Source organism: Acinonyx jubatus, chromosome A3 (genome assembly GCF_027475565.1).
Source record: "Acinonyx jubatus isolate Ajub_Pintada_27869175 chromosome A3, VMU_Ajub_asm_v1.0, whole genome shotgun sequence".
Lineage (NCBI taxonomy): Eukaryota > Metazoa > Chordata > Mammalia > Carnivora > Felidae > Acinonyx > Acinonyx jubatus.
Window position 1 is genome coordinate 28022533 of NC_069388.1, and position 27921 is coordinate 28050453.

The 27921-nt window shown below is 44.1% G+C and overlaps 1 protein-coding gene across 1 annotated transcript; it reads right to left on the minus strand.

The window, feature by feature from the left end:
• Positions 1-1526: 1526 nt before the first annotated feature.
• Positions 1527-27016, minus strand: LOC106989612 (signal-regulatory protein beta-1-like). The gene is made up of 6 exons (XM_015088104.3): positions 26900-27016; positions 10974-11330; positions 9962-10282; positions 9045-9392; positions 3756-3864; positions 1527-3249 (listed from the first exon to the last, which is right to left on the minus strand). The coding sequence occupies exons 1-6, from the start codon at positions 26970-26972 to the stop codon at positions 3216-3218; spliced, it is 1242 nt and encodes a 413-aa protein (XP_014943590.3). The 5' UTR covers positions 26973-27016; the 3' UTR covers positions 1527-3215.
• Positions 27017-27921: the final 905 nt, after the last annotated feature.

Here is a 27921-nt window from a genome sequence, read left to right on the forward strand (position 1 = left end):
TGGAGGGGAGCAGAAGGGAGCAAGAATGTTTAGAAGAAGCTGAGCTGCAGTGAGGTCTCAATGACAACCTCAGCTGATCTCCCGTGTGTTCTGGAGTTAGGATGTTACCAGGGATGACCTTGGGCATGGTAGCTCTCCTCACCTGAGGCCATCCTAAAGAGGGTGACAGGAGAGGGCCACGTCCTGAGACCTGGTATATCACAGCATCCACCTTGCTCTGCAGAGCCCCTTCCAACTCTGTTCCGTGGGTTCAGGACATGGATTAAGTGCCCCCCACATCAGGTCTTAAAACTACCCTGGGGACCAGAGTTCTCTGTTCACACCTGGACTAACCTGGGCTTTACTACTTGGAAGCATTTAGAATGAGTATCATGGGGGACTGGGATTCAGCTCCTTCTGAGATCTCGGAGTGCCTGGCTCTCGAGTGAGCTCTGGCAGAGGACAGAGGAAGGAGGAGAAGGAACCTCAAACCCAAAGTGAAATAAAACCTGAATATTAACACGAAATCTCCCCACCATTTGTTTCCTTAAATTTTCCCCTAAGGGAGCTCAAGAGGCAGAGAGTCAGCTGAAGACAAGATGTTGCAATTTTTTTTTAATAGACTTAATTTTGTGAAATGGTTTTACATTTAGAAAAACTGCCACAGTCATACAGAGTTGCAATATACAGCTTCACACAGTTTCCCCTCTTATTAATGTCTTACAGTAGTATGGTACATTTGTTACCATTAATGAATCAATATTGGTACCTGCTCATTAAGCAAAGTTCATAATTTATTAGATTTTGTCTTGGTTTGTGCTGCTGTAAGAAAACACCATAAACTGGATGTCTTGCACAACAGGAACCAATTCCTTCCATTCTGAATCCTGGAAGTCTAAGATCAGGGTGCCAGGATATTGGGGTTGTGATGTTTGTTTACCACAATTGCAAAGCAGGTGGTTACGTTGTCTCCTGGTCCCCCTGCCCCGCGATGAACCCGGGTGACATTGTATGAAAGTAAAAAATGAAAAAAGGGGATGGGGACCAAACTGAACGTGTGTAGGAGAAATGAGAAGAGCTGAGGCTGGAGCTGAAGTTCAAAGTCAATGTGAGTGGGGTTCATCAAGACACAGAGACCTTCATGGGGGTGCTGCCAGGGATACCGTTTCCAGAGTCTAGATACGCAGCCAGAGGAGGAGAGTGAATGCAAACTTACCACGTCACTGAGGAAAGTGGGAGGGGTGGGGAGACGATGTCCTAGAAGTTGTGACACCAGAAAATGTTCACGAATATGTTGTCAGGCGTTCACAGCATTGGAAGTGCAGCAACGTGGCAATCTAATCCCAATTGAGAAGCAGGTGAGATCATTGAGATGTTTGTTTTCTTGTAAACTGTGCAGTTAGTTACAAGAAGGCAAGCACTCTCCAAACTACTCTAGGTAAGTCTTTAAAAAAAATAAACCACTTCCCTTTTCAAGGTTTCTTTTTTTTTTTAATTAAAAACATTTTTTTAATGTTTTTTTTTTGTTTTATTTTTTTAAGACAGAGAGAGCAAGCCAGGGAGAAGCAGAGGGAGGGGGAGAGAGAAATCCCAAGCAGCCTCTCTGCTCTCCAGCCAGAGCCCAATGAAGGGCTCGAAACCATGAACTGTGAGATCGTGACCTGAGCCAAAATCAAAGAGGTGGACGCCTAACTGACTGAGCCACCCAGGCGCCCCACCTTTCAATGTTTCTAATGTTTCAAATGAGTGTTTACCAAATGGATAATAGTTTTACTGTCTTTTCATGTCTCTGTACATTCATAAGTGGCAGTTGGGGGTTCCCAATGTGTTGAAAAAAGTTTCTAAAGTTCACAGAAAAATTGTTGCTTTTCCCTCTGATTGTTGAGATCACGTCGCCTGGTTTTAACTGCACCCGTCATTGTTTGGTCCTGCATCACTGTGCAAGTGAGCACTGTCTCCATTTATCATGTTGGCTGGTCTTAAGTTCTAGGAAAAGAATTAAGTTCAAGTATGAGCTGTGGGAACAAAGAGTGAGAGACAGAAATTGATATTTTATGTGGGTAGTTTAAGGAAAGTGTTTTTAATAAAGTGACATGACTGGAGAGCTTGAAAGAGGGAGAAACCGAGCCATGCATATCTGTAGGGGGAAGAAACAGAGGAAGGACACAATCGGACTTCCGTTTCCGTAGGATCACTGTGGCTGAACCTGGAGAGTCTGTTAGGGACGCGGCAATGGTCCAGGAAGGGATGCTGGTGGCCAGGACCAGGGGGTAGTCCGGGAGCGAGCAGTGTGCAGGTGCTGGGTGGAGCTCCCTGGTGGGCAGGAGGAGAGCTTGTTCCTGAGAGCTTTCCAAGAATTTTGCAAGCTAGTTGTTCCACTGTTGGCAGCTTGAAATTGGCCACGTTGGGAGTGTAGACGCCACAGAAGTGGACAAGCACCACAAATCGGGCTTCTTTTTCTGTCCAGACGTAGATGGTTTAACACCGTCTGGTCGCTGGACATACATTAGGAAGGCAGATTTGAAATGGGATATAAAGAAGGAAATCAAGGAAGGCTCCTGTCTTCTGTACTGCCAGCGTGTGTACATGAGCAGGGGGGTTGGGAAGGATGAAGGTGACAGAAGAGCCAGTGTTCCCATCACAGGGAGAGGAGGGAATCTTCTCTCTGGGATTGAGGGATAGGGCAGGTAGGCAAAGAGGAAGTAGGATCCTTTTTCCCCCTTCAAACCAAGATGGGATTCGTTTATATTTAAGAGGGATTGAAGAACCTTACCAAGGCTGGGGAGATGGGGGTTTGGCAGGAATAACCTGTTGGAGCATGGACTTGAATGTGTAGTTCATGACCACCGTCCCCAGAAGATGGATGAGAGATAGACTGGTGTGTGTACCAGGACTTGCTTCTCTCATTCTAGTAAGATATCCATGTGTCAGTCTCCACAGACGTTCCCATGGACCCTGCTCCGGAATAGGTGTGAAGACCCAGCTCTGGGGGCATCGAGGTCTTTGAGGAGGAACAGCAGGAACTGTGGGCATTTGGGTCTCTGGGGAAGCAGGCATCTGGGGCAGGGTTGTGGAAGCTTCTAGTTGTTCCTTGTCTTAGGCTGGGCCCCTCAGGGAAGGAAGGAGGCAGCAGAGACCAAGGATGGCATGTAGCAAGGGAGGAAGGAAGGAGCCGTGGACCCATGTTCACATTTCATTATCTGCTCATCATTCCAGAAATGTTCTCCACGTGTCTCCTATGTCCTCGCTGCTGTTTTCCTCCCGGGACACCTGTAGTGAGAGGGCAGAAAGTCCCTGACATGGACTGTGCCTCCTCAGGCTTCTTCCCTAGGTCCTGATACCCCTTCCCCATCCTTTCCAGTCTGTCCCACGGAGGGTCAGAGCGGGAGCCGTCCTCAGAGCAGCCAGCGGGCACCTGTCAGCATTCCTCTAAATGTGGACACCTTGCGCCCAAATAATCTAGAGATGGTTTCTGTGGAGTTTCCCACCCAGGTGTTGCTCACTTAGCCCACTCCCTTCCCAGAAGCTGTAGGTCTCTCTGTACATCCTTTCATAGCCCTTGACCCCGTCCACCTCTTACAGGACCCAATAGTCATCCTGGGAGTTGGGAACCTCCCAGGGGGATCCCTGAGGCTCCAGAGGGTATGAAGGGAGGTGCGTCATCTGCTCTTTATTCCAGGTGGGCGCTGACCCTGTGTGATCTGCGGGCTGCCCCTTCCACTGACCCGGCTCCTTCTGAGACTGACCTGGCCCTGCCCTCCTTGTCCATATCTCACCAGTGAATCCATTGCTTCCTGTGGCCATAGATGGCAGAGACAGAGACGAGCAGCAGCAGCTTGGGGCCCAGGAAGAGAGCCACCAGGAGTGGAGTGGACAGTTCTCGATCTGGAAATGAAGGGACAGGAGGCAGCATCAGAGAGGGATCCAGGAGTCCACTCCCAGGGGCCTCGACTTACTCCATCTGAGGGAACCTGCATCCATCTATGCTCTGAAGCTCATGAATTTCACCTGTGAGAGGCTCGAGGCAGAATTCGGGATAAGAAGTACTTCATCTTGCTCACCTCTGCTCAGGCTACTGGGTGTCCTTCCTGAGGGAAGGGCTGGAGACATGAGCACTCAGTAACATGTAAGTGAGGTTTGCTGACTTGTTCCCCACACCCAATGGGGCAGGTCTGACACTCTCTTCTGAGGAGGGAACAGGCTCATAGTTTACTGAGGGTCACAAGATGAGTGGGACTCTGCTGTCCTTAGGATGAATCTGAGACCTTGTGTTTGGACTAGGACAGTCCAACCTCTCAGGGTCATAGGAACAAATGTCAGCCTGGCCTCAAGTAGAGGAAGGACAGTGTCAAGGTGAGCAGGGTGCAAGTCTGCCCTTCTTTGTTCCACAGGCGAGCCTCGATGACCCCATGTTCTTGTGCTGAGGGAGCCCTCGGGGTGGCCTGACCTCGCAAGACCTGCTGGCTGGAGAACACCCTGGTTAGGAAAGGAAATGGGGTCTAAACCTGGGAGGGGCTTCAAACACCATAACGCGCCCCTGGACCCCAGTGCCAACATCAGGTAATAACATCGTTCTTTTGCACGTAGATCATTGGGTCTGCATGCATAACTTCAGATTCTTTGCCTTTTTACAGTGACTGGATTTTGCTCTTAGATTTACATCAAGAAATTCAAATACGTTTTTGAAATATATGGAATAATCTTAGAGGAAGGAGCAAAGACCCACCATTTTTACCCCTGGTGTGTTGGGGGACGGCAGGTCTCAACTGGGTGGCCCTCTGGAATTTTTTCTCAGTTGAAAAAGCTGCATTGCTCATGTTTGCACCTGCTCCAGAGGGCAGCGTGCAGCAGAGGACTGGAGGAGGTTGGGGTACAGAGGTTTTGCCCCTCCGCTCCATTTAAAATAAGTCAAAAATAGCATCCAGTTCTCCTGTTCTCGTGCAAGTATGACTTTTCTGTGCTGCATTGTGTTCAATATCTCCTTTTGCCAGTCTTGCCTCCTTCTCTAACTCATACCTGTGAATGGGCACCACACCACAGTGAGGTTTCTCCCTTCTCATATGATGTTAGAGTTTGCTTCCCAATACAGTTGACCTGTGGAGTTTGTCTAGGAGGGGTCTGGAAACCCAGCTCTAATGTGCAGATACCGACCTGAGTCTCAATCAACAGGCTGGCCAAGAGGTCCCCTGCCTGGTGGGCAGAGGAACAGGGGAAGGTCCCAGCTTTCCCTGCTATTGTCACTGCTAAAAGCTTACAGTGGTGACCTGGGATGGAGTAAGTAGAGGTGGGGGGTAACCTGGTAATCTGGAAATCGGTTGGGAATTATAAGAACTATTGGGTGGATGAGTGTTGCTGAGCATCAACCCTTCAGGGAAAGACAATGCAGAATCAGACTGGTTGATCTCTCATGATAGGTCATGTGTGAAAGAGGACTTTTGGGCAACATTGTAGACTCCCACCTATTAGATCCCGAGGGCAGAAAAAGCTGAGGACATAATTGGGTCCAACATAATTATAAGAATATTGGTGCTACAAAGAGGATTGAATTCTCAGCTTCAGTATACTGCTCTGCTAGAACAGGGCCGTGATGGGGAAATACGGGAGACAAGTACTGATGTGGGATAGGGACTTTGGGGACAAGGCATTCAAAGCCCTCAGGGCACTTGTGTCTGCTGAGGACAAGGCAGCAGCTTAGCTACTCATCTCTGAATACGGCTTCTGAACCCAAAGAAAAAACAATAAAAGGACAGAAAATTCTATGGAAACCTGGCTTTCAGAAGTCCTTGAAGAGCAATGGCCAAACTCCAAAATGTCTGGGAGACAAAAGGGAAATATCACACAATCTGAAGGCACAATATCTTACACTGCTGCCCTCCCACCCTCACCAGCCATAGGAAAGGCAGGTGAAGAAGACAAGGGCAGTTATACAAGATGCCGTAGAGTTTTTTAGAAATCCTACTGCCAATATTAAACCCAACTTCAATGAGAAAATATTGGAAATGTGTCCTGCACATCAGGACACAGATCACAGAAAATAGTTTCAAAGTATGCCTGACTTAAGACGGTTGGCCCAGATTCCCCAGAGTCTGTGGTCCCTGACATGGCAAGGTAGACTGTGTGGTAACCAGCTATGGTCTTGAGTGGGTCATTATCTTGGACTATCGGAGTGGAGCCAACAGAATCACAGAGACCTTTACAAGTGAAGGAGGGAGGCAGGAGAGTGGGAGCAGGAGGCATATGACCGCAGCAGAGGGTAGTCCGGAACGGGACCCTAGGAGCTGGAACAGCAAGGACACAGACTCTCCCCCTGTTCCCCCAGATGGAATGCAGCCCTGCCAACTCATTGTAGACTGTCTGCCTCTAGAAGTGGAAGAAAAAAATTGTGTTGTTTGAAGCCACTAAGCGTGTGCTAATTATTACAGCAGCAATAGGAACCTGATGCAGGGAGGCAGGGAAATTTAAAAAGATAGATGTGCATAAAGGGGGCAGGCATGATTTAAAATGCATAACTTTGGGGGAAAGACAAACGAGATTCAAGAGGTGCTGTTTCAAAGTTGAGTGGTGAAGGGAAGAAGGAAAAATGGGACAGGCACACGTGGCATCCTAAAAGAAGAACAGAAAGATCAGAGGACTCAGAACCTCTCTCCTCCAAATGCCCAAACCGGCCAACCAACCCCTTTAACATACCCGGTGATGCTATACTGAGAGAACAGAGGTCTCTTAAACTAGAAGTGTTATAAAATACCTCAATACCATAAACGTGAACCAAAAGATGTGCATTCTTATTCCAATCCGTTGGGCCAATTATCGCAGTGACTGGAGCCCTGGGATGCCCAGGGGAGGCTGTGGCATCCTGGTGCAGCAGGTTCACATAGGCATCCAGCTCTCCAACCCAGACAACCCTAATGTCCATTTCCGGTCTTAGCACACAAGCAAGTTTGCTAGTTCAGGCACACTGGAAGCACCAGAAGTAACAGCCTTGGTATGAGTTCTAGTGCAAGGCCAAAGACTAAAAACCTAACCCAGGCCAGTCCAGAAGAGGTGGTGTTGATTTGACTCTTCCTGCCTTCCTGGTTCAGTGTAAGACTGACCCCTGGAAATCATATGAGGTCCAAGAATAGGAGGACTCTGAAAGGTGGAAGAGGAAGTCAGGCAGCCTAGATGCCTGCAGTCTGGAAGAACACAGCACCAGGTATCCTGGCTCCACACTCCTGACTCCCCAAGTGCAGAAGGAAGTCCAGGTGTGGCATTCAAACAAAGAAAGACTAGTATCAATCATCCTAGCTCCCATTTCAAAAAATGAGGAGGAGCAAAATAAACCCCAGTCAAGCAGAATGGGGAAAAAAAAGAGGAGAAAAAACAATGAAATTGAAAATACACAATAGAGGAAATCACCAAAACAAAAGAGTTTGTGGAAAAGATCAATAAAATTGAAAAACTTCTAGTAATTCTGACAACGAAAAAAAAAAAGGGAAATAGTTCCGGTATCAGGAAAGAAATATGATATCACTACAGAGCCTACAGACATCAAAAGGATGCCAAGGTAATATGATGAGAACTCTGTGGGTAGAAATTGGACAACTCAAGAAAATGGACCAGATTCCTCAAGCATCCACAAGCATCCAATATGAAATGAAGAATTTGAGTAGCCCTAGCTATTCATACTCTCTCTCTCTGTATATATATGTCTGTACATATATATATACAAGGAATTGTGGAGTCCCATGTGGTTTCACAGGAAACCAGGAAACTTTCACAGGAAAGTTTTTGCAAGCATTTCGAGATGAAATAAAACCAAGTTTGGTACACAGAATAAAGTCTTAGAAGAAATTTTGGAAAATCTGAATATAGGTTCCATTTTAGCTGATAGTGGGAAATTACTGTTAATTTTACAAAGTATGTAATGGTACTGGCTTTGTTGAAAAACGAAAGTCATTAATCACATGACCACACAATTATGGACTCCATTTGCAACTGGATATGCATCCATGACTGAGTCATTAGTGGACGCAGTTAGGCAGTACCTCTAGTGTTAAGAGAAGTTGTTCTCCCCTTCCTATCTCTCCTCTCCTAGTTGGCGGGGTCATGGACACTCGGTGACCCAGTGTTGACCCAGCAATGAGGACAGTGTCATGGGGTATGTTAGAAGGAAATGGGCCTTTGAAAGGTCTTCTGGAACAAAGACTCCTGGAAACATGGCTCAAACTCCTCCATATATTATAAGAGCGAGATAAAATATAATTTGGTCATAGAAAGGGGACCTGTAGGTCCTTGGGACAATGCCCAGCTGTTTTCTCTAACACGTTTGTCGTATAGGCTGGTGGTCCCTGTCCTCGGACACTCAGGTTTCTCTTGATTGGTTTAGCCCATCACCTGGACTAAGGGCAGGACATCTTCTCCATCTGTCCCCCATTGCTCCCTGAGTCGGTTCTGTAAACTTCCAAGCTCCCAGGGTGGTTGTAGCAGGAAGAAGACCAGAAATGAACTGGAATTGGCATCAAGTAAATGTGCAGTGAGTAATCATGATTATTGCTGGCCTGTTGTCCCAAAGCAGGGGACAAAGGTGGTTTGTGCTGTGAGCTTCCATGGTCACCAGGGAGTCTGGTCCAGACTCAACACTCTGTCCTCAGGGTTCCCGTCCAGAATTTCAGAGTGGCAAGTGCAGACCTTTCTTGAGAAGGGGTTAGAAGGGTGTAAGAAGGATCGATATGAAGCCCAGGTGAGAACGAACAGAAGGAGGAGGTGGCTGGCCTGGCGTGGTGACATAATTACTGTCAGGTGAAGGTGCAGGAGGCAGGATGCTAGCGACAAGATCATCTCCCTCCCTCTGTTGTTTCCTTCTCTAATGCATGTTTCTGTCAAAAGATCTAAAAAGCTATGTACCAAAATCTTAACAGTGGTCACTCTTGGAGCACGAGCTTTGGGGAGGGAAGCTCATATCAAAATTCTACTTTATGTCCGTAGACCTCTAGATTATTCTATAATTGGCATGAATGACTGCTTTTCACATAAAAAAAGAAAAGATAGAATTTAGAGTGCCAGGTCAGTTGGCATCTCGGACTCACCGTGGGTCGTATGGGCTTCCTGGTCCTTCTGGTGGGCAGAGACCACAAGGGTATGGGTTTTGGTGACCGCGGGCTGCCCATCATGCTGCACCTGGCAGGTGAAAACCACATCTTCCCTGTGGGCGGATAAATTCACCAGGAGCCAGCTCGTCCAGTTAAAGGTCCCATCCTTGTTCTCTATGAGGTTCGAGGCCGTCGAGGCCGTCGAGGCCGTTTCTGTTCGGGACACGTGTCCCTTCTCCAACCAGGTCAGCTGTAGGCGCTGGGGGTAGAACTTCTTCACTTGGCAAATGGCCTTCACCTGGTCCCCTGTCACGGGTTGCTGGGCAACCTCCAAGGTGGGTGGAACTGAAACAGCACAGAGCAGAAGCTCTGACCTCATGGAACAGACACATCACCGGGGAGGGGCTCGAGAACTTAGCTCCCCCCACGCAGCAAGGGAATCACCCAGATCAGTGCTAGGCATACAGCTGGTGCTCAAACACTGAGGGTAGGCTTTGCATGCGAGTGAAATCCCCTAAGCACAGTGCCCAGTACACAGTAGGTGCTCAAGGTACCTACTGGTAGCTCCTATTAGGGTAATGAGTGAAATCGAGCCCCCAGCATGCATTTGGAATCGAATAACTAGCAAAATCCATGAAGTCACCAAGCACACAGTGGCTGGATTACAGTAGGTGCTCGATAATTGGAGTGGCTATGGGAAAGTAAATCGAACTACCTAGCACAGTAGGTGTTCACCTGGAACTGCCGTTAAAACAGGAGGAGGTGACGGTACCCCTGGGTGCCCGGTGATTGGGAGGGTCTGTCAGGAGGCAGGTTCCAGGGGATGGAAGGCTGGGAGCACGGAGTGGGGGAGGGGCAGGCTGGGAGGCTTGGGGGCCGGAGCTGGGCTTGGGCCGGGGGTGACGGGCATCTACCTCGGAGGGTCTCGGACAAGTTGGCAGTCCCACGAAGAGGAGGGCCCCCCTGCAGGGTCACGTGGGCCACCTCGCAGGTGACCTGGGAGCGAATGTCCCCCGGGGTCAGCGGCAGCGTGGTTGTGCTGGAGATGCTGTAGGAAGCGCTGTCTCCCTCTGGGTCCACGGTGGTCTGGGAGGCTGCCAGCTCATTCCCGTTTTTGAACCATTTCAGGGTGACGTTTCTGGGGGAGAAGCCGTGGGACTCGCAGGTGAAGCTCACAGTCTGCTCAGGTGTGGCCCTGGCCGTGGGGCCCGACACCACGGGGGGAGAGGGTTTGGCTACAAGAGGAGCATTTACGAGTAAGCATGACTCTGGTCATCCTCACCAATGACGGGTATGTGACACTGTGCAGAACCCTCTCATGGATTATGTTTTAGCCCTGCTGATAGTGTTGGGAGGGCGGTGTCGGAGACTGACTGAGTCAGGGGCAGGGCCTGCGTGCAATTCCAGCCCAAGTTCAAAGTCCCCCTTGTCTTCTCTGCCAGGGGACCTCCCACCAATCTGGGCACAGGAAGGACATTTCTGGTGGGTGTCACTCTCGGTCTCCACCTCCTCCTCCTACAGTACCCAGAACAGAGCTTGCGCATAGCAGGTGCTTAGTAAATGCCGAGTGTGGAGGATTCTGGACACATCGACATGAGTGCTATTTGGAGGCAGATGTGAGGATGGGCCTTGTGACTAGCATGTCTCCCAGACTTTCAGTCTCTCATCCTGGGAACCAGAGGGCTGGTCAGGATTGAAAAAGGGAAGAGCTGGGAGCCTGCAGACGGCGGTTCCAGATTTCCCCACCGTTTACCAGCCGTGGGGCCTTCAGCAAATAGCACAACCTCTCCAGGCCTCAACTTTCCTGATCCGTGGAAGGGGCTCATTCAGGGGCACCCGCCAAAGCTCCTGATCCTTATCTGCTGCTCAGACAGTGGAGGGCATCCTTATTGACTTGTCACAACCAGGGGAAGGAGCGATACTCACCGCTCACGGTGACCCGGGTGCCTGGTCCAGACTTAAACTCCACATCGGGGTTCCCTTTCTGGAACTTCACACAGTAGTAGGTTCCCGTGTCTTCTGGGGTGATGTTACTGATGCGGATGGAAAAGTCCATGTTGTTTCTCCTTACGGCGTCTGAAACATTTGTTACTCGAGGGGAGTGAGGGTCTCCTCTGAAACTGAAGATTAACTCCCGGCCTGGCCCTGTCCCCCTGAACCACTCGACCTTCCCGGCGGGGAGCAGGGAGGTCAGGGTGCAGTGAAGAGTGGCCGTCTGTCCGGCTGCCACAGACACCGACTTCTCGGGCTGGATCACCTGCAGTTCCGTCTCATCTGACACACCTGGAGGGAGAACAAGACAGCTACTTACCATCCTTGTGTGATCCTGTCCGTCCGCTCAAGTATTTAACACAACAGCTCTCACTGAGTGCACACCGTGAGCTCAGCCCGCTGTGTGTACACGGCATGTAGCCCTCGCGATGAGCCTGTCACATGAGACTCTGTTAGAGACGAGGAAAGCAAAACACAGAGAGATTCGGTGATGTGGCACACGGCAGGCGGACGGCCCCAGCCCTCTCTGAAAGCGTCGTGCTTCGCCAAAGGATCCTGCTTGTCTGTGTTCTGGCCCCTTGGGGTGTTACACTCTCTGATCTCTTGCATTCAGTGGGGCCATGAGACTTCTTTCGACCATTGTGTGTGAGCGGAAGTGATGGATGTAGTTTCTGGGCTGTGTGTTTAGCTTCTGGAACCTCTATGGATTAACTTCTCTCTTCCACGAGCACATGTACAGGTGGGGGTCTTATCCATCAATCTGGATATGTGAGAGACAGTGATTGGAAGAGCTGCCAACACATAATAAACATGTAGCTAGCTAAATGAAAGGTAAAGGAGTGTTTAAAATACCTAGGTTTTTTTTTTACTAGAAAGCAATCATATTATATTAAAATATTTCCTAACGCAGTGAAACAAATGATTAAAAATGTAGTGCCTGAAAACTGCATAAAGGTACGATTTTGTTATTCTGGAGATTAAGAGTCTAAAATTGGTGTTGCTGGGCTCAACACAAAGGGCAGCTGAGCTGTATTTCTTCTGGATGTTGTTCCTTGCCATCCAAATTCTAGAAGCTGCCCACAATTCTTTTCATCTTTCCAATTTTCTATCATTCCAAATCTCGCTTGTATTGTTACTTGTCATTCTCTAACTTTGACTTTCCTGCCCCCTTCTTATAAGGACTCTTGTGAATAAAATGGGGCCACGGTGATAATCTGGGATAATCTCCTCATGTCAAGAGTCTAACCTAATCATTTTGGCAGAATTTCTTTGGCTGAATAAAGAAAAATATTCACATTTTATGTATATTAAGATGTGGTCATCTTGGAGAAGCCATTGTCCTGTCTCCCACACATGTCTCCCCAGATTGTTACAGAAACCAGTTACCATAAAAAATGAAACGAAACAAAACAAACAAACAAACAAACAAAACCTTTGTATGAGTCCAAATTATACAGGCTGAGAAGGCACCATACTGCAATCTGGAAGAAGGACTTTTCAAGCAGTGAACTGGTGAGAGTTGTGAAATAAAACTAGAAATCAACAACAGAAGTGAAATTGAATCTTCTCCAATGTATTGAAATACAAGGACACACTCTTAGGGAAATTAGAGAACACCTTGAGATGAATGGAAATGGAAATACCACATGCCAAAACCTACACTCTGCACTGAAAGCCACCATGGAGGGAAATTTATATTTGTAATGCCGACATTTAAAGAGAGGAAAGATCACAAGTCATTAACAAGTATACAGCTTAATAAATCAGAAAAAGAAGAAGAATTAACACAAAGCAAGCAGAATGAAGGAAATAAAAAGGACTAATGTAGAGATAATTGTGAATACATGAACAACAGAGAAAATCAGTAAACCCAAGAGTAGCTCTTCAGAAACCAACATAGTTGACAAAACTTTAGCTAGATTGAGTAACAGAGAGAGATTGAGAAGATTTCATTAACTGAAATCAGATATAAGAGAAAGACATTATTAAGTATTTTTCTATAAATGCACAGGATTCTAAAAGAGTACATCGAACAATTGTACACCGATAAATTGGAAAACCTAGAGTAAATGGACAAATTTCTACACACATACAATTTACCAAGACTGAATAATGAAGACTAGAAAAATGAATAGAATATCGCTAGTAAGGAGTTTGAATCAATCAACAATTTCCCAACAAAGAAAAGCCCATGATCATGAAGATTCACTGGTGAATTCTTCCAAACACTGAAAGATAAACTTAACACTAATCCTTTTCAAAGTATTCCCAAAAATAAAAGCGGTAGGAAGACTCCTAAGTTATTTCGGGTCATCCTGAGACTCATTCTCAGGGCAGCGTTATCCTGAGACCAAAGCCAACAAAGGCACTACAACAAAACTACAGACCAGTATCTTGTCTGGATATTGATGCGACAATGCTCGACAAAACATTAGCAATTACAACTCAACAGCATATTAAAAGAATTATACACAATGACCAAGTGGGATTTCTTTCTGGAATGTAAGAAGGATTCAACATATGAAAATTATACAGTGTGATAGGCCACATTTATAGAATGAAAAAAATAACATAGTCATCATTTGATGCAGAAAATTATTTGGCAAAAGTCAACCTTTTTATGATAAAAACAATAAAAAAAACCCTCCGAGTAGATGGAAGCTTACACAAAATAAAAAGTCATATATGAAGAACCTATAGCTGACATCACCTTTGATGGTGGAAATCTGAACAAGGCAAGGATGCCTGCTTTCAGCACTTCCATTGAACACAATACTAAAAATCCTAGAGAATGCAATTAGGCAAGAAAAAGAAATAACATTCAAATTGCAAAGGAATAAGTGAAAGTATTTCTTTGCACATGACATGATTTCATGCGTTGCAACCCTAAAGTTTCCATGTGTAAAAACAGTTAGAGATAATGAAATCAGCTAATTTGTGCTATACAAAACCAACAGTCAAAAATCAGGTGCATTTGTATATGCTATTGATGAACAATCGTAAAGAATTTTGCAAACCATTCCACTACGCAAACATCAAAAAGTATAAAATATATAGGAATAGTTTGTGCACGGAGATCAAAGGCCTGTATGCCAAAAAGCACAAAACATTGTGGAAAGAAATGAAATGTGATATAAATAAATGGAAAAACAAATACCATTGTGGATTGGAAGAGTTCATCGATACTACCTAAAACGATCTCCAGATTCAATACAATCACCTTTTTTTTTTTTTTTTTGCAAATTTCAAAAGCCCTTAAAAATTCATATACGATCTCAAGGGAGCGCAATCATCAAGCAATCCTTAAACAGAACATAGTTGGAGAATTCATATCCTTTTTTAAAAAATTTATTTATTCAAATTCAAGTTAGTTAATATACAGTGTAGTGTTGTTTTCAGGAGTAGAACCCAGGGATTCATCACTTGCATATAACATTCAGTGCTCATCCCAACAAGTGCCCTCCTTGTTGGCCCTCACCCATTTAGCCCATCTCCCCACCCACCACCCCTCCAACAATCATCAGTTTGTTCTCGGCATTTAAGAGTCTCTTGAGTTTTGCCTCCCTTTCTGTTTTTATCCTATTTTTCCTTCCCTTCCCTATGTTCAATAAATGTGGAATTTATTTCTTAATTTCCACATATGAGTAAATCGTATGATATTTATCTTTCACTGCCTGACTTATTTTACTTAGCATAATACACCTAGTTCCATCCACGCTGTTGCAAATGGCTAGATGTCATTCTATTTGATCACCCAGTAATATTCTATTCTACATGTATACCACATCTTCTTTATCCATTCATCAGTTGATGGACATTTTGTCTCTTTCCATAATTTGGCTATCGTTGATAGCGCTGCTATAAACATTGGGGTGCATGTGTCCCTTTGAATCAGCATTTTTGTATCCTTTGTATCAATACCTAGTAGTGCAATTGCTGGGTCACAGGGCAGTTCTATTTTTAATTTCTTGAGGAACCTACATACTGTTTTCTATAATGGCTGCACCAGTTTGCATTCCTAAAAACGCTACAAAAATGGTCCCCTTTCTCCACATCCATCCAACATCTGTTGTTTCCTGTGTTGTGCATTTGAGCCATTTTCCCAGGTGTGAGTTGGTACCTCATTGTGGTTTTTGATTTGTATTTCTCTGATGATGAGTGATCGTTAGCATCTTTTCATGTGTTTGTTAGCTATCTGGATTTTTTTTTTTTTTAAATATCTATTCATGTCTTTTGCCCGTTTCTTCACTGGGCTATTTGTTTTTCTGGTGTTGAGTTTGATAAGTTCTTTATAGATTATCTGATATGTCACTTGGAAATATCTTCTCACATTCCGTCAGTTGCCCTTTAGTTTTGTTGATTATTTCCTTCACCATGCAGAAGATTTTTATCTTGATGACGTCCCAATAGTTCATTTTTGCTTTTATTTCCCTTGTGTCTGGAGACATGTGTAGTACGAAGTTGCTGTGACTGAAATCAAAGTGGTTGCTGCCTGTTTTCTCCTCTAAGATTTTGATGGTTTTCTGTCTCGCACTTAGGTTATTCATTTATTTTGAATTTATTTTTGTGAATGGTCTAAAAGTGGTCCAGGTTCATTTTTTTGCGCATCGCTTTCCAGTTTTCCTAGCAACATTTGCTGAAGAGACTGCCTTTTTTCCATTGGATATTCTATCCTGCTTTGTCGAAGATTATTTAGCTATATATTTGTGGGTCCATTTCTGTGTTCTCTATTCTGTTCCATTGATCCATGTGTTGGTTTAATGGGAGTACCATAGTGTCTTGATGATTCCAGGTTTGTAATAGAGCGGGAAGTCTGGACTTGTGATGCCTCCAGCTTTGGTTTTCTTTTTCAACATTACTTTGTCTATTCAGGGTCTTTTCTGGTATCATACAAATTTTAGAATTGTTTGTTCTAGCTCTAAGAAGGATGCTAGTGTTATGTTGATAGGAATTGCATTAAATGTGTAGATTGCTTTGGGCAGTATAGACATTTTGACAGTATTTGTTCTTCCAGTCCATGAAGATGGAATGTTTTTTCATTTCTTTGTGTCTTCTTCAATTTCTTTCATAAGCTTTCTATAGTTTTCAGCAAATAGATATTTTATCTCTTTGGTTAGCTTCAGTCCTAGGCACCTTATGGTTTTTTTTTTAAAAAAAATACAATTGTAAATGGGATTTATTCTTTGATTTCTCTTCTGCCGCTTCATTATTGGTGTATAGAAATGCAACCGATTTCTGTACATTGATTTTATATTCTGTGGCTTTGCTGAATTCATGATCAGTTCTAGCAAATTTTTGGTGGTATATTTCAGATTTTCCACATAGAGTATCATGTTGCTCTGAGAAGAGTGAAAGTGTGACTTCTTCCTTGCCAATTTGTACGTCTTTTATTTCTTTTTGTTGTCTTATTGATGAGGCTCGAAGTTGAATATTATGTACTATGTTGAATAACAGTGGTGAGGGTGGACACCCCTGTCGAATTCCTGACTTTAGGGGAAAGCTCTCAGTTTTTCCCTACTGACAATAATACTAGCTGTGGGTCCTTGTATATGGCCATTATGATGTTGAAGTATGTTTCTTTCTCTACTTTCTTCAGGGTTTTTATCAAGAAAGGATGTGTGTTTTGTCAAATGCTTTTTCTGCGTCCATTGGGAGGATCATATATTTTTCATCTTTTCTTTTATTAATATGGCATATTATGGTGAATGATTTGTGAGTATTGAACCAGCCATGCAGCCCAAAAATAATTCCCACTTGAGCAGGGTGAATAATTCTTTTAATATACTTTTGAATTCAGTTTCCTTGTACCTTGTTGAGACATTTTGCATCCAGGTTCATCAGGGCTATTTGGCCTGTCATTGTCCTTTTTAGTGGGGTCTTGTCTGTTTCTGGAATAAGAGCTATTGGCTTTGTAGAATGAGTTTGGAAGCTTTCCTTCCATTCTATGTTCTGGAACATTTTGAGATGAATGGGTGTTAACTCTTCTTTAAATGTCTTGTAGAATTCCCCTGGGAAGTCATCTAGCCCAGGAGTCTTGTTTGTTGGGAGATTTTTGATAACTGATTCAATTTCTTTGCTGGTTATGGATCTGTTCAAATTTTCTGTTTCTTCCTATTTCTATTTTGGTAGCATTTGAGTTTCTAGGAATTTAACCACTTTTTCCAGATTACCCAGTTTGTTGGCATATAATTTTTCATAGTATTCTCTTATTATTGTTTGTATTTCTATGCTTTTGGTCGTGATCTATCTTCTTTCATTCGTGATTTTATCTGTTTGGGCCCCCTTTTTTTCTTTTTAATAAATCTACCTAAGGATTTATCAATTTTGTTTATCCTTTTTTTAAAATTTTTTTTAACGTTTATTTATTTTTGAGACAGAGAGAGACAGAGCATGAATGGGGGGAGGGTCAGAGAGAGAGGGAGACACAGAATCAGAAGCAGGCTCCAGGCTCTGAGCTGTCAGCACAGAGCCCGACACGGGGCTCGAACTCATGGACCGCGAGATCACGACCTGAGCCGAAGTCAGACGCTTAACCGACTGAGCCACCCAGGCGCCCCCAATTTTGTTTATTCATTCAGAGAAAGATTTCGTTTCAATGATCAGTTCTACTTTTTTGCATATTTGTTTTTTTATAATGTTTATTCATTTTTGAGAAACAGAGTGCAAGCCGGTGAGAGGCAGAGGGAGAGAGGGAGACACAGAATCTGAAGCAGGCTCCAGGCTCTGAGCTATCAGCACAGAGCCCAATACGGGGCTCAAACCCACAAACTGTGAGATCATGACCTGAGCCAAAGTCAGACACTTAACTGTCTGAGCCACCCAGAAGCTTCTATCTGTTCTACTTTTTTATTTGTTTGCTTTTATATCATTTATTTCTGCTCTAATCTCCATTACTTCCCTTCTTCTGCTGGTGTTAGGTTTTATTTGCTGCTCCTTTTATGTCTCCTTTATGTGTAAGGTTAGATTGTGTATTTCGGACTTTTCTTGCTTCTTGAGATAGGCCTGCATTGCAGTGCATTGTCTCATTCCAAATGGTTTGGACTGCTGTATTTTCATTTTCATTTGCTTTCATGTATTTATTTCTTCTGTAATTTCCTGGTTAAACCATTCATTCTTTAGTAGGATGTTCTTTAAATCTCAGTTTATTTAGGAACTTTCCAAATTTTTTCTGTGGTTGATTTCAAGTTTCATAGCATTATGATTTGAAAATATTCATGGTATGATCATGATCTTGTTGTACCTGTTGAGGGCTGATTTGTGACCCAGTATATGGAGAACATTCCACGTGCTCTCAAGAACAATGTGTATTTTGCGATTTTAGGATGAAATATTCTGAATATATCTGTTAAGTCCTTCTGGTCCAGTGTTTCATTCAAAGCCATTGTTTTCTTCTTGATTTTCTGCTTAGATGATCTGTCCATTGCTGTAAGTGAGGTATTAAAGTCCCTACAATTAAGGTATTATTATCAATGAGTTTCTTTATGTTTGTGATTAATTGATTTACCTATTTGGGTGCTCTCGATTTGGGGGCATAAATATTTAAAATTGTTAGATCTTTTTTTCTGATGGATAGATCCCTTAATTAGGATTCAATGCCCTTCTGCATCTCTTGTTACAGTCTTTGGTTTAAAAATCTAGTTTGTCTGATATTAGTATGTCTACTCTGGCTTTCTTTTGATCTCCATTAGCATGCCAGATGGTTCTCCACCTCCTCACTTAAAATCTGCAGGTGTGTTTTGGTCTATAGTGAGTCTCTTCTAGGCAGCATATAGATGGAACTTGTTTTTTTTTTTTTTAACCCATTTTAATCCATTTGATTGGAGCATTTGGTCCATTCAGAGTCATTACTGAAAGATATAAATTTAGTGCCATTGTGCTACCTGTAGAGTTGGTGTTTCTGTTGATGTTCTCTGGCCCTTTGTAGTCTTTGTTGCTTTGATCTTTTTAATTTTTTCCTCCACTCAGAGAGTCCCCATTAAAATTTCTTGCAGGGCTGGTTTAGTGGTCACAAACTCCTTCAGTTGTTGTTTGTCTTGGGAAGTCTTTATCTCTGCTGCTGTTCTGAAAGACAGCCTTGCTGTATAAAGAATTGTTGGCTGCATATTTTCCCCATTTAGCACATTGAATATTTCTTGCCACTCCCTTCTGGCCTGCCAAGTTTCAGTGGACAGGTGTGCTACTACCCTTATGTGTCTACCCTTGTAGGTTAAGGACCCTCTGTCCCTAGCTGCTCTGATAATTCTCTCTTTCTCTTTGCATTTTCCAAGTTTCATTATGAGCTGTTCAGGTGTTGACCTGTTTTTGTCGATTTTGATGTGAGTTTTCTGTGCCTCTTGGACTTGAATGCCTGTTTCCTCCCCCAGATTAGGGAAGTTTTCAGCTATAATTTGTTCAAATAAACCCTTTTCTTTTCTTCTTCTTCTGGGACTCCTATTGGGGAGTAGGGATATTGCCTTGCTTTATGGAATTACTAAGTTCACTAAGTCTCCCCCTCATGATTTATTGATTTCCTTTCCTTTCTCTCTTTTTTGGTTTCATTATTTTCCATAAATTATCTTCTATTTCACCTATTATCTCTTCTGCTTCTTCAGTCCTCATTGTGACTGTATCAGGTCGGCTTTGCATCTCAGTTATAGCATTTTTTATTTCAGCCTGATTAGATTTTAGGTCTCTGATCTCTGCAGCAAGGCTTTCTTTGGTGTCTTCTATGCTTTTTCCAAGCCTGGCTGGTAGTCTTATGACTGTTATTCTAAATTGGGATTCAGAGAAATTGCTTATATCTGTTTCCAGAAAGTCCTTGCGTGTGATTTCTTCTTGAACTTTCTTTGGGGAATATTCCTCTGTGTTGTCATTTTGCTAATTTTCTGTTTTTTGCATCTTTTAAAAGCTTGTAAAGTGTCCAGCACCTAAGAGTACTGCTATATTCAAAATATGTCATACACTGTCCAGGGCCTAGAACTTCATGAAATGTCTCTGGTGTATGCTGTGTGCACTCTGACATTGTGTTTTGGCTGCTCTTTCCCACTGTTAAGTCTTCTGCAGAGATCCTCCTTGCTTGTAGTGGGGATTCTTTAGACCTTTAACTAGGTATGCTTTGATTTGTGTGTTGAAGTAAGCCTGGAAAAGTCAGGGGGAAAAAAAGCCTGAAAACAAACCAAAACAAACCCAAAAGGCTGATCTCCTCTGAAAATAAAAGGGAAGGTAAGAAAACAAGACAAAAATAAAGAAACAAAAAAAGGGGGGGAGGAGAATCAAAAAACTAAGACTGATTCCAAAGGAAAAGAAAGGGGAAAAAAAGAAAAAAGAAAAGAAAAAAAATAAAAAGCCTTATCTAAAAACGAAAGAGCTAGAAAAGTAAATGGAAAAAAAAAAAAAAAAAAAAACAAGAAACCATGAGGCTGACTCCAAAAGAAAAAAGGAAGAAAGAAATAAAAGGAAAAATGTAAGCCTTATCCTATTTCCAGAAGTACTGGAAATACTTGGTGTCATATCCAAGAAATCATTCCCTAATCCAATATCATGACCTCAATATAGCTGTGTTTGAGCCAACTATGAAAGCCCAGGGTCCCCCTACTTCTCTGCCATCTTAACTCATAGCAACTAGTAGAAATCGTAGGTGTCATTTTGAAGCACTTAATCTTTAGTACAATTCGTGTCTGGAGGGAGCTGGCTAAGCTGGTCTTGTGAAGGAGAGGCTGGCTGCCTGGGTCAGAGTTAGTCTTGCCCTAGTAAATAAGCATTTGTCATACCCAGAGCCGGGGTGGGACAGACGGGGTTTTGTGTGAGTAGGTCCCGCTTCCACTGGCGGCCGCTGCACTGCTCTCTGAAGTCCCACCGTGTTCTCGTGGGGAGAAGGGGGGAGGGAATGGCACCACCCCAATCTCATCCCAGGACTGGGGATCTCACACTTCCCGCTGTTCAGGCAACCCTCACAGAATAATGAAGGCACTCAAATTGCCCTGCACCATAGAAATCCTTTTTTTCTTTGGTATGGGACTGGGATTCAAAACCTGAAGTCTTAAAGGACCCAGCACTATGCTGATCCAGTCCTGTCCTCCAGGGGTAGAGCCTCTCCAGACTGTATCTGGAGTCCCTTGTCCCTCAAAAATAGTCCCCTGCCTGCACAGTGCATGAAATCTATGGTGTAGCACAGCAAAAAGCAGCAAAAGTTACATTCCCCTTGGATGTATCTTTGTCCATTGATAATGAAAGGCCTTTCACTGATGCATGCAGGGTCTTTGGTCCTCGGAGAAGCAATATACCCTCTTCCAAAAGTGCTCCAGGAAGGGGAATGTTTTTTTTCCAATGCACCTTGGAGATCCCTACGCTCCCAGGCCAAATCCTTTCTCCCCAGGAGCTCACACCACACCTCCACCCAGAGAAAGTCATGCACTTCCAAAACCTCAGAGTTTGAGTTCCAAATGCTGTTTGCAAAAAATCCCTGTGACACTCAGTACATCCTTCTCCACAGTCCATGCTCCAGAGAGCTTTTCCTCTTGTGCAAATTCGATGCTGCACTTTTTCAACCCATCTCTCTTTCCCTTTTCTGTCTCCGTGGAAAGGGTTGCCCTCCTCTCCATGGCAACACTATTTTTCTCTCACCCATTTCACGTCCACATACCTCACACCTGCCACACTGTCTCCTTGCAACTGAGGAGATCTTCTGCCACTGCACGGATCAGTTTCTTGGGTGTTCCAAGTGATCTGACCTCAATATAGGTGTGTTTGGAGAACTATGAAAGCCCAGGGTCTCCCTACTTCTCTGCCATGTTAGTTCCTCTGAGAACTCACACTTCTTGATTTCAAAACTTACTACAAAGTGTTATAGTCAGATTACTGTGGTACTGAAAATATCATAGAGATATAGAGCAATGGAATAGAATAGAAAGCCTAGCAATAAACCCACACATACATGGTCAAATGATTTTCGACAAAAGTGCCAAGATCATGCAACAGGGGAAAGAACAGACTCTTCAGCACAAGTTGCTGGGAAAACTGGATATCTACATGCAAAGAATGGGGTTGAACCCTCACCTTTCTCTATATAGATGAATGAACTGAAATTGGATGAAGGACCCAGCACTATGTTGATCCAGCATACATGTAAGAACTAAAACTATAAAATTCAGAGAAAAAAACCTGTAGACAAAATTCATGATATTGGATTAGGGAATGATGTCCTCGTATGACCCCAAAAACACAAGTAACAAATAAAAAAATATACAATTTGGACTTTATCAAGATTAAAAACTTTTGCACAGCAAAAGTCAATAGACGATATCAAAAGTGAAAGGAGAACTTACAGAAGGAGAGAAAGTATTTGCAAAGCCTATGTCTGAGACAGGATTAATAACCAACATATGTAAAGAACTCCTACAACTCAACAACAAAATAACAAACAGCTCAATTAAAAAATGACCCAAGGACTAGAATAGCTATTACTCCAAAGAAGATATTCAAACAGTGAATAAACCCATAAAAAGATGCTCAACATCACTTGTCATTAGAAAAATGAAAATCAAAACCACAATCCCTTTGAATAGCTTTTATCAAAAACAAAACAAAAGAAAGAAACACCAAAATGAATACAAGAAAATTAAACTTCAGAAAATAGAGATTGAGTAAGCTATGGAGAAATTGCAACTCTTGTATGTCATGGGTAGGAATATATAATGGTGTAGCCACTCTGGAAACAGTGTTCGTGTTCATGTAGAATTTACCACAGGATCAACCAATTCCACTCTTAGGTAAATACCCCCGAATTAAAAGTACGTACTGAGATACTTGTACATCCATGTTTATAGCAGCATGATACGTGATAACCGAAAGGTAGCAGAAAGAATTCATATCTATGCATAAATGAATGGATAAACAAAATGTTGATGTAGACACATACAATGGAATGTTATTCATCCTTATTAAGAATGGCCACCTGATATGTTCCCTAATTGGATGAACCTCGAAAATATCATTCTAAGTGAAATATGCCAGAGATGAGGACAAATACTTGATTCCGCTTACGTGAAGTATCTAGAAGAAACAGCTTCATAGACACAAGGAAGTAAAATAGAAGTTACCGGTGGCTGTGGAGGAAGAAGGTGTGGGGAATTCTTGCTTAATGGGTGCAGAGTATCTGCTTAGGATGTTGAATAAATTCCTGAAAGGTACGGTGCTACTGACTTCACAACTATGTGAATACCAGTGAATTGTATCCTTAAAAACGGTTGATATGATACAGATTTTATGTTATGTATATTTTAGCACAATAAGAAATACGTACTGAAATAAGGGGATCACCCCATGTAGTGCCTTTGAATTGGACTAAATGACTCAAGGAAAGAGAAAATGTGTTGTTCTAGGGGCTGGCAGATTTGAGAAAATTGCCCTTGAAGGGGGAGATAGAACCACGGGAGTAACTAAAGCAAGGGCAACAGCAGGCTCCAAACTCATGTTCTCAACAGAGTTGTGGATGGTCGGCTGTGTCTGGACAATGAGTTATGCCTTGAAGGGACACCAGTCACGTTTGGGGCCAACACTGAACTTCAGGGGCCAGATTATGCAGGTGGATTTCACCGCCTCCGTGACAATCCCGTGGCTGGAGACCTAGAGAAATACCAATCGTTCCTTCTTACTTGAGATGTCCTAAAAACTTCGGCAGGATATAAATCAGAGGAGCAGGTTGCTGCGACACCACACTTACATCCTGTGTTCTGTTTATTTCTCAGCTACTCCTCGGGGAGAAAATTTGTGGTTCGTTCTTGCAGCGTGTGAGCTGGTAAAACCCTGGCAGTTAGCGGTATTTGCAACTAAACATGTCTCCTAAGGAGAGACCACGCTATTACTGGCAAGTCTTGCATGTGCCAGGAAGATCGGGTACTTTGGTTTGTGAGTCTGGAGAAGGAGATTGGGGCTATGAAGCTGAACTGCTAAACAAAAATGGGAAGAAGTAGGACTGCATATGGGAGGGAAACATGGAGAAAACAAGGGAGGGCAGAGGTGAGAGGGATCAGAGCGTCAAGAGGAGCCAAGGAAACGTGTCGACTCTGCCATCTGTGTGTTTATAATTCTCATATTTCCATCATGGGGCCAGGCCTTGCTCCTTCTCTCTGGATTTGTACGTCCAACCAGGACTCAACTTCTTTCTTAGATGGAAGCAAACCTCTCACTGTTAACACTGCCCCCAATTGAACTCCTCGGTTTTCCCCCACATCCTTGTACATCTCAGATGAGGCACCTTTATTCTCCGAGATGCTCAGGTCCAAGCCCTTGGGAACCAACCTCTCTTTCCACCCCAAATCCTATGCATCAGGAGATCCTGTTGTCTCCCCTTCTGCCTGTACCCACAATCTGACCGCTTTCCCCTTTCTCTCCTGGCTGCTGTCTTGGTGCAAAATGCTTTTCCTTGTTTGCACGAACACGACGAACTCTTGAATGCTCTAGTCGCTTCTGTCTGTGCCCTATGGTGTCTAATCTCAACCAAATGCTAGCATAAGTTAAAACTCATGGTGGATCATGTCATTTCTGTCTTCAGAACCTTGCAGGGGCAACCATTTTACTCAGAGTGAAAGCCCAAACCCTTGAACAGAACAGGAGGATTCTACTCTCCTGCTGTTCCCGTGCTGTTCGGGAAGGCTCTTTCCCCAGAAGATCACATGGCTCACACCCTAACTTCTTGTAGTCTTTGCTCTAATCTCCCAGTTCAATGAACACCCACCCAGGCTACCTCTTTAAATACATCCCACCCTGAAGAGTCTCTCATTGTCTTCTCCAGCTGTACTGTCATGTTTTTCCTTAACACTCATCACTTTCTAGTATACTATGTGATTTACTTATTTGGTATGTCTGTTGTTTCTTTTCCTTTTCTCCACTACAATACAACTTCCGTGAGGGCCACTGCTTTCCCTCTTTTAATAACCAGTATGCCCTAAGCTCATGTAACAGCTCTGGGCACCTAGGAATTATCCAGTAAATATTTGGGTCATATGTGAATTGCCCAGCGTAACCCCTTTCTGAGACCCTGCCATCTGTTTTCAGTGGAGAATTTCTCGGAAAAATATATCAGAATCTGGGTTTCCCATGAAGAAGACTTGGGGGAAAGTGCCGGAGAGAAGCAAACCACAAATGCTCTGTCTTCCCCACATCCCACCCTTCCCTCCACTCATTGGCAGATCTGCAGAAACCTCATGGGGATGGAAGTGGGGCCATAGGGTTTGAGAAGAGCCATGGTTAAGCCTGTGAGATCTAGAATCAGACTGCCTGAGTGCAAATCATCACCCTGCCATTCACCACCGAGTGACCTTGGACTTTTCTGTGCCTCCTTTTTTGTCTGCGAGCTAGGGGGGACATAGTGTCTACCTTGGATACAAAGATCACAGGACATAACAGACGCGTGCATTTCCAAGTGGGTGTTGCACATGGTGAGTGCTCAGGAAATTGGAAAGCTATTACACATGAGATTTCTTGAGGCATGTAGGCGTCAGCTGACACTAGATGATTGGGATCAGGATGTGAATATGAATAGAATTGCAGGTGCAGATCATACAGGCAGGAGTCCCCACATACTCTATCCCCTTTTTTTCCTCCCCACCCAGTCCAGCATGGAGGAGGACCTTCAAGGTAGTAATGCACAAATTTCTCATTTTACCTAGAGGGAAGTTTGCTTGTCCCAATACCTGGTGGTGAGTGAGCAGTTAGTTTAGAGAAGTAAAAAAAGGGGGTGAGTAGCTGAGAGACAGGGAACCAAACACCTGTTCAGTGTGCATTTCTTTTTTTTTTAATTTTTTTTTACGTTTATTTATTTTTGAGACAGAGAGACAGAGCATGAACGGGGGAGGGACAGAGAGAGAGGGAGACACAGAATCGGAAGCACGCTCCAGGCTCTGAGATGTCAGCCCAGAGCCCGACGCGGGGCTCGAACTCACGGACCGCGAGATCGTGACCTGAACCGAAGTCGGACGCTTAACCGACTGAGCCACCCAGGGCCCCTCAGTGTGCATTTCACATAGAGTGGATGCGATGTGAAGAGAACAAGAAGGAGAGTGTTGTCAAATTTCCCATATGTATGCATATTCACTTGTGTGTACACTTTCTCAGGTACTCCTATGTGTACACACAGACACACACACACAGACACACACGCACACACACAAGTGCATTCCCAGGTATGTATTAAGTGTAGCCTAGCAGCTAGTATATAGATCATTTTGAGGATCAAATGAAATTGTAATACAGGTTAAAAACTCAGCAAAATATATGACACATAGGAAACATCCAACACAACGTTAACCAAAGTTTGGGAGGACACACAGCAGAACTGGAACTCTGGAGACCTCGGAGTGTGCTAAGTGATGCCTCTTCTTCTGTTTCCCTCTGTGTATTTTCTGATGTTTGTTTAGTTAGCCTCCACCGAGAAGCCGAGCAGCATAACACGGTGGAAAGAATGAACCGTGCAGCTGGGTGGCCTGGACGTGAATCCCGGCAGCTGTACTGACTTAGGTAGGTGACACTGGGCCAGTTCCACTCTCTGCCTGAATTTCTCCATCTGCCAATCGAGAGTACAGTCCTAGCTATCAGGCAGGGGTGTTGTGAGAATTAGATCATTTAATACCTACAAACTTGTCCTTGTGACAGATGGAAGCCTCCACTGTCTGGATGCCTCTGGTAACAAGCTGTAGGTGATGGATGCATAGAGGAAATGCTCAGATCCCTGACTTCCTGCTCTCAGATGACACCCAGTCCTTGGTCTTCTGTGGCAGCCCTGGGTAGCACACCTCTGGTTACCTGGAAGCCCTTGATGTCCAGGGACATGGGAGATGTTGTGGGATCAGGAAGAGGGGATTGTACCCCAAGGCAGTGCTTACCTGTGAGTCCCAACAGCAGAGCCAGCAGCAGGTAAGGAGGCAGGTGGGGCCCGGAGGCAGGGGCCAACATCATGGCGGCCTGAGGACCCTCTCTCTGTGCAAATATGTGTGCTGGGGAGAATGGGCCTCTGTTCTGTGGCGAAAAAACCCCGCTTCCTTCCGTGATTAAGAGGAAGCACCTATGGTGGGGTGATGGCTGTGAGGCAGCAATCTGCTTCTAGATTGTGAAATAGAAGACAGGCAGAGAAGGCCTCACTTGGTGAAGGGTCCTCTTTTCTTTTTCAGAGAGAGTGGAGAGGCCCAGGAGAAATGATGCTTCCCTCCTACATGGGGCCTCTGTCCCCATCCAGTGGGCCTCCCTCCCCCCCCCCCATCTTGAGGCCCCAAATTGGGTGTAGAGATTACTTAGAAAAATTGATAAAATAAAAGAATTTGTATGTGCTCTCCTCCAACCAAAGAAAGAGGAAGTGGGTTATATGTCCCATAAATCACACTCCCAGGCATTTATCTGAGCAGAGAAGACCATGGCCTCACAAAAACCTCGCGAGAGTATTTAAAGCATCTTTCTTTGGCATAGGAAGTAAAGGGAAACATCTAAAATGTCCAGTAATTAGGGAATGCTTGAACAAACTAGTGGATTCATACCAGGAAATACTTCTCAGCGCTAAGAAGAAATAAATTATTTACATGTGCACAACTTGTAAGTTTCCGAAGGCATTATGTTGAGTGAACAAAATCAATCTCAAAACGTCATGTACTGTGGGCATCCACTTACACAACATTGTTGAAGTTGTAGAGAACAGATGGGCATGTGCCAGAGGCTTGGTGTGGTGGGGCAGGTGGGCACTATGAAAGGGTAGCACAAGGCAAACCTTTGCGGCCACGGAGTTGTTCTGTACCCTGAATATGGTGGTGTTTACACCAAACACACATGAGCGGAAAGACACAAACAAAAGCTGGGGATGTTACAAGATTGAGCTATAAAACACAAGGCCTTTGTCATTATAACCTGCTCAATGACT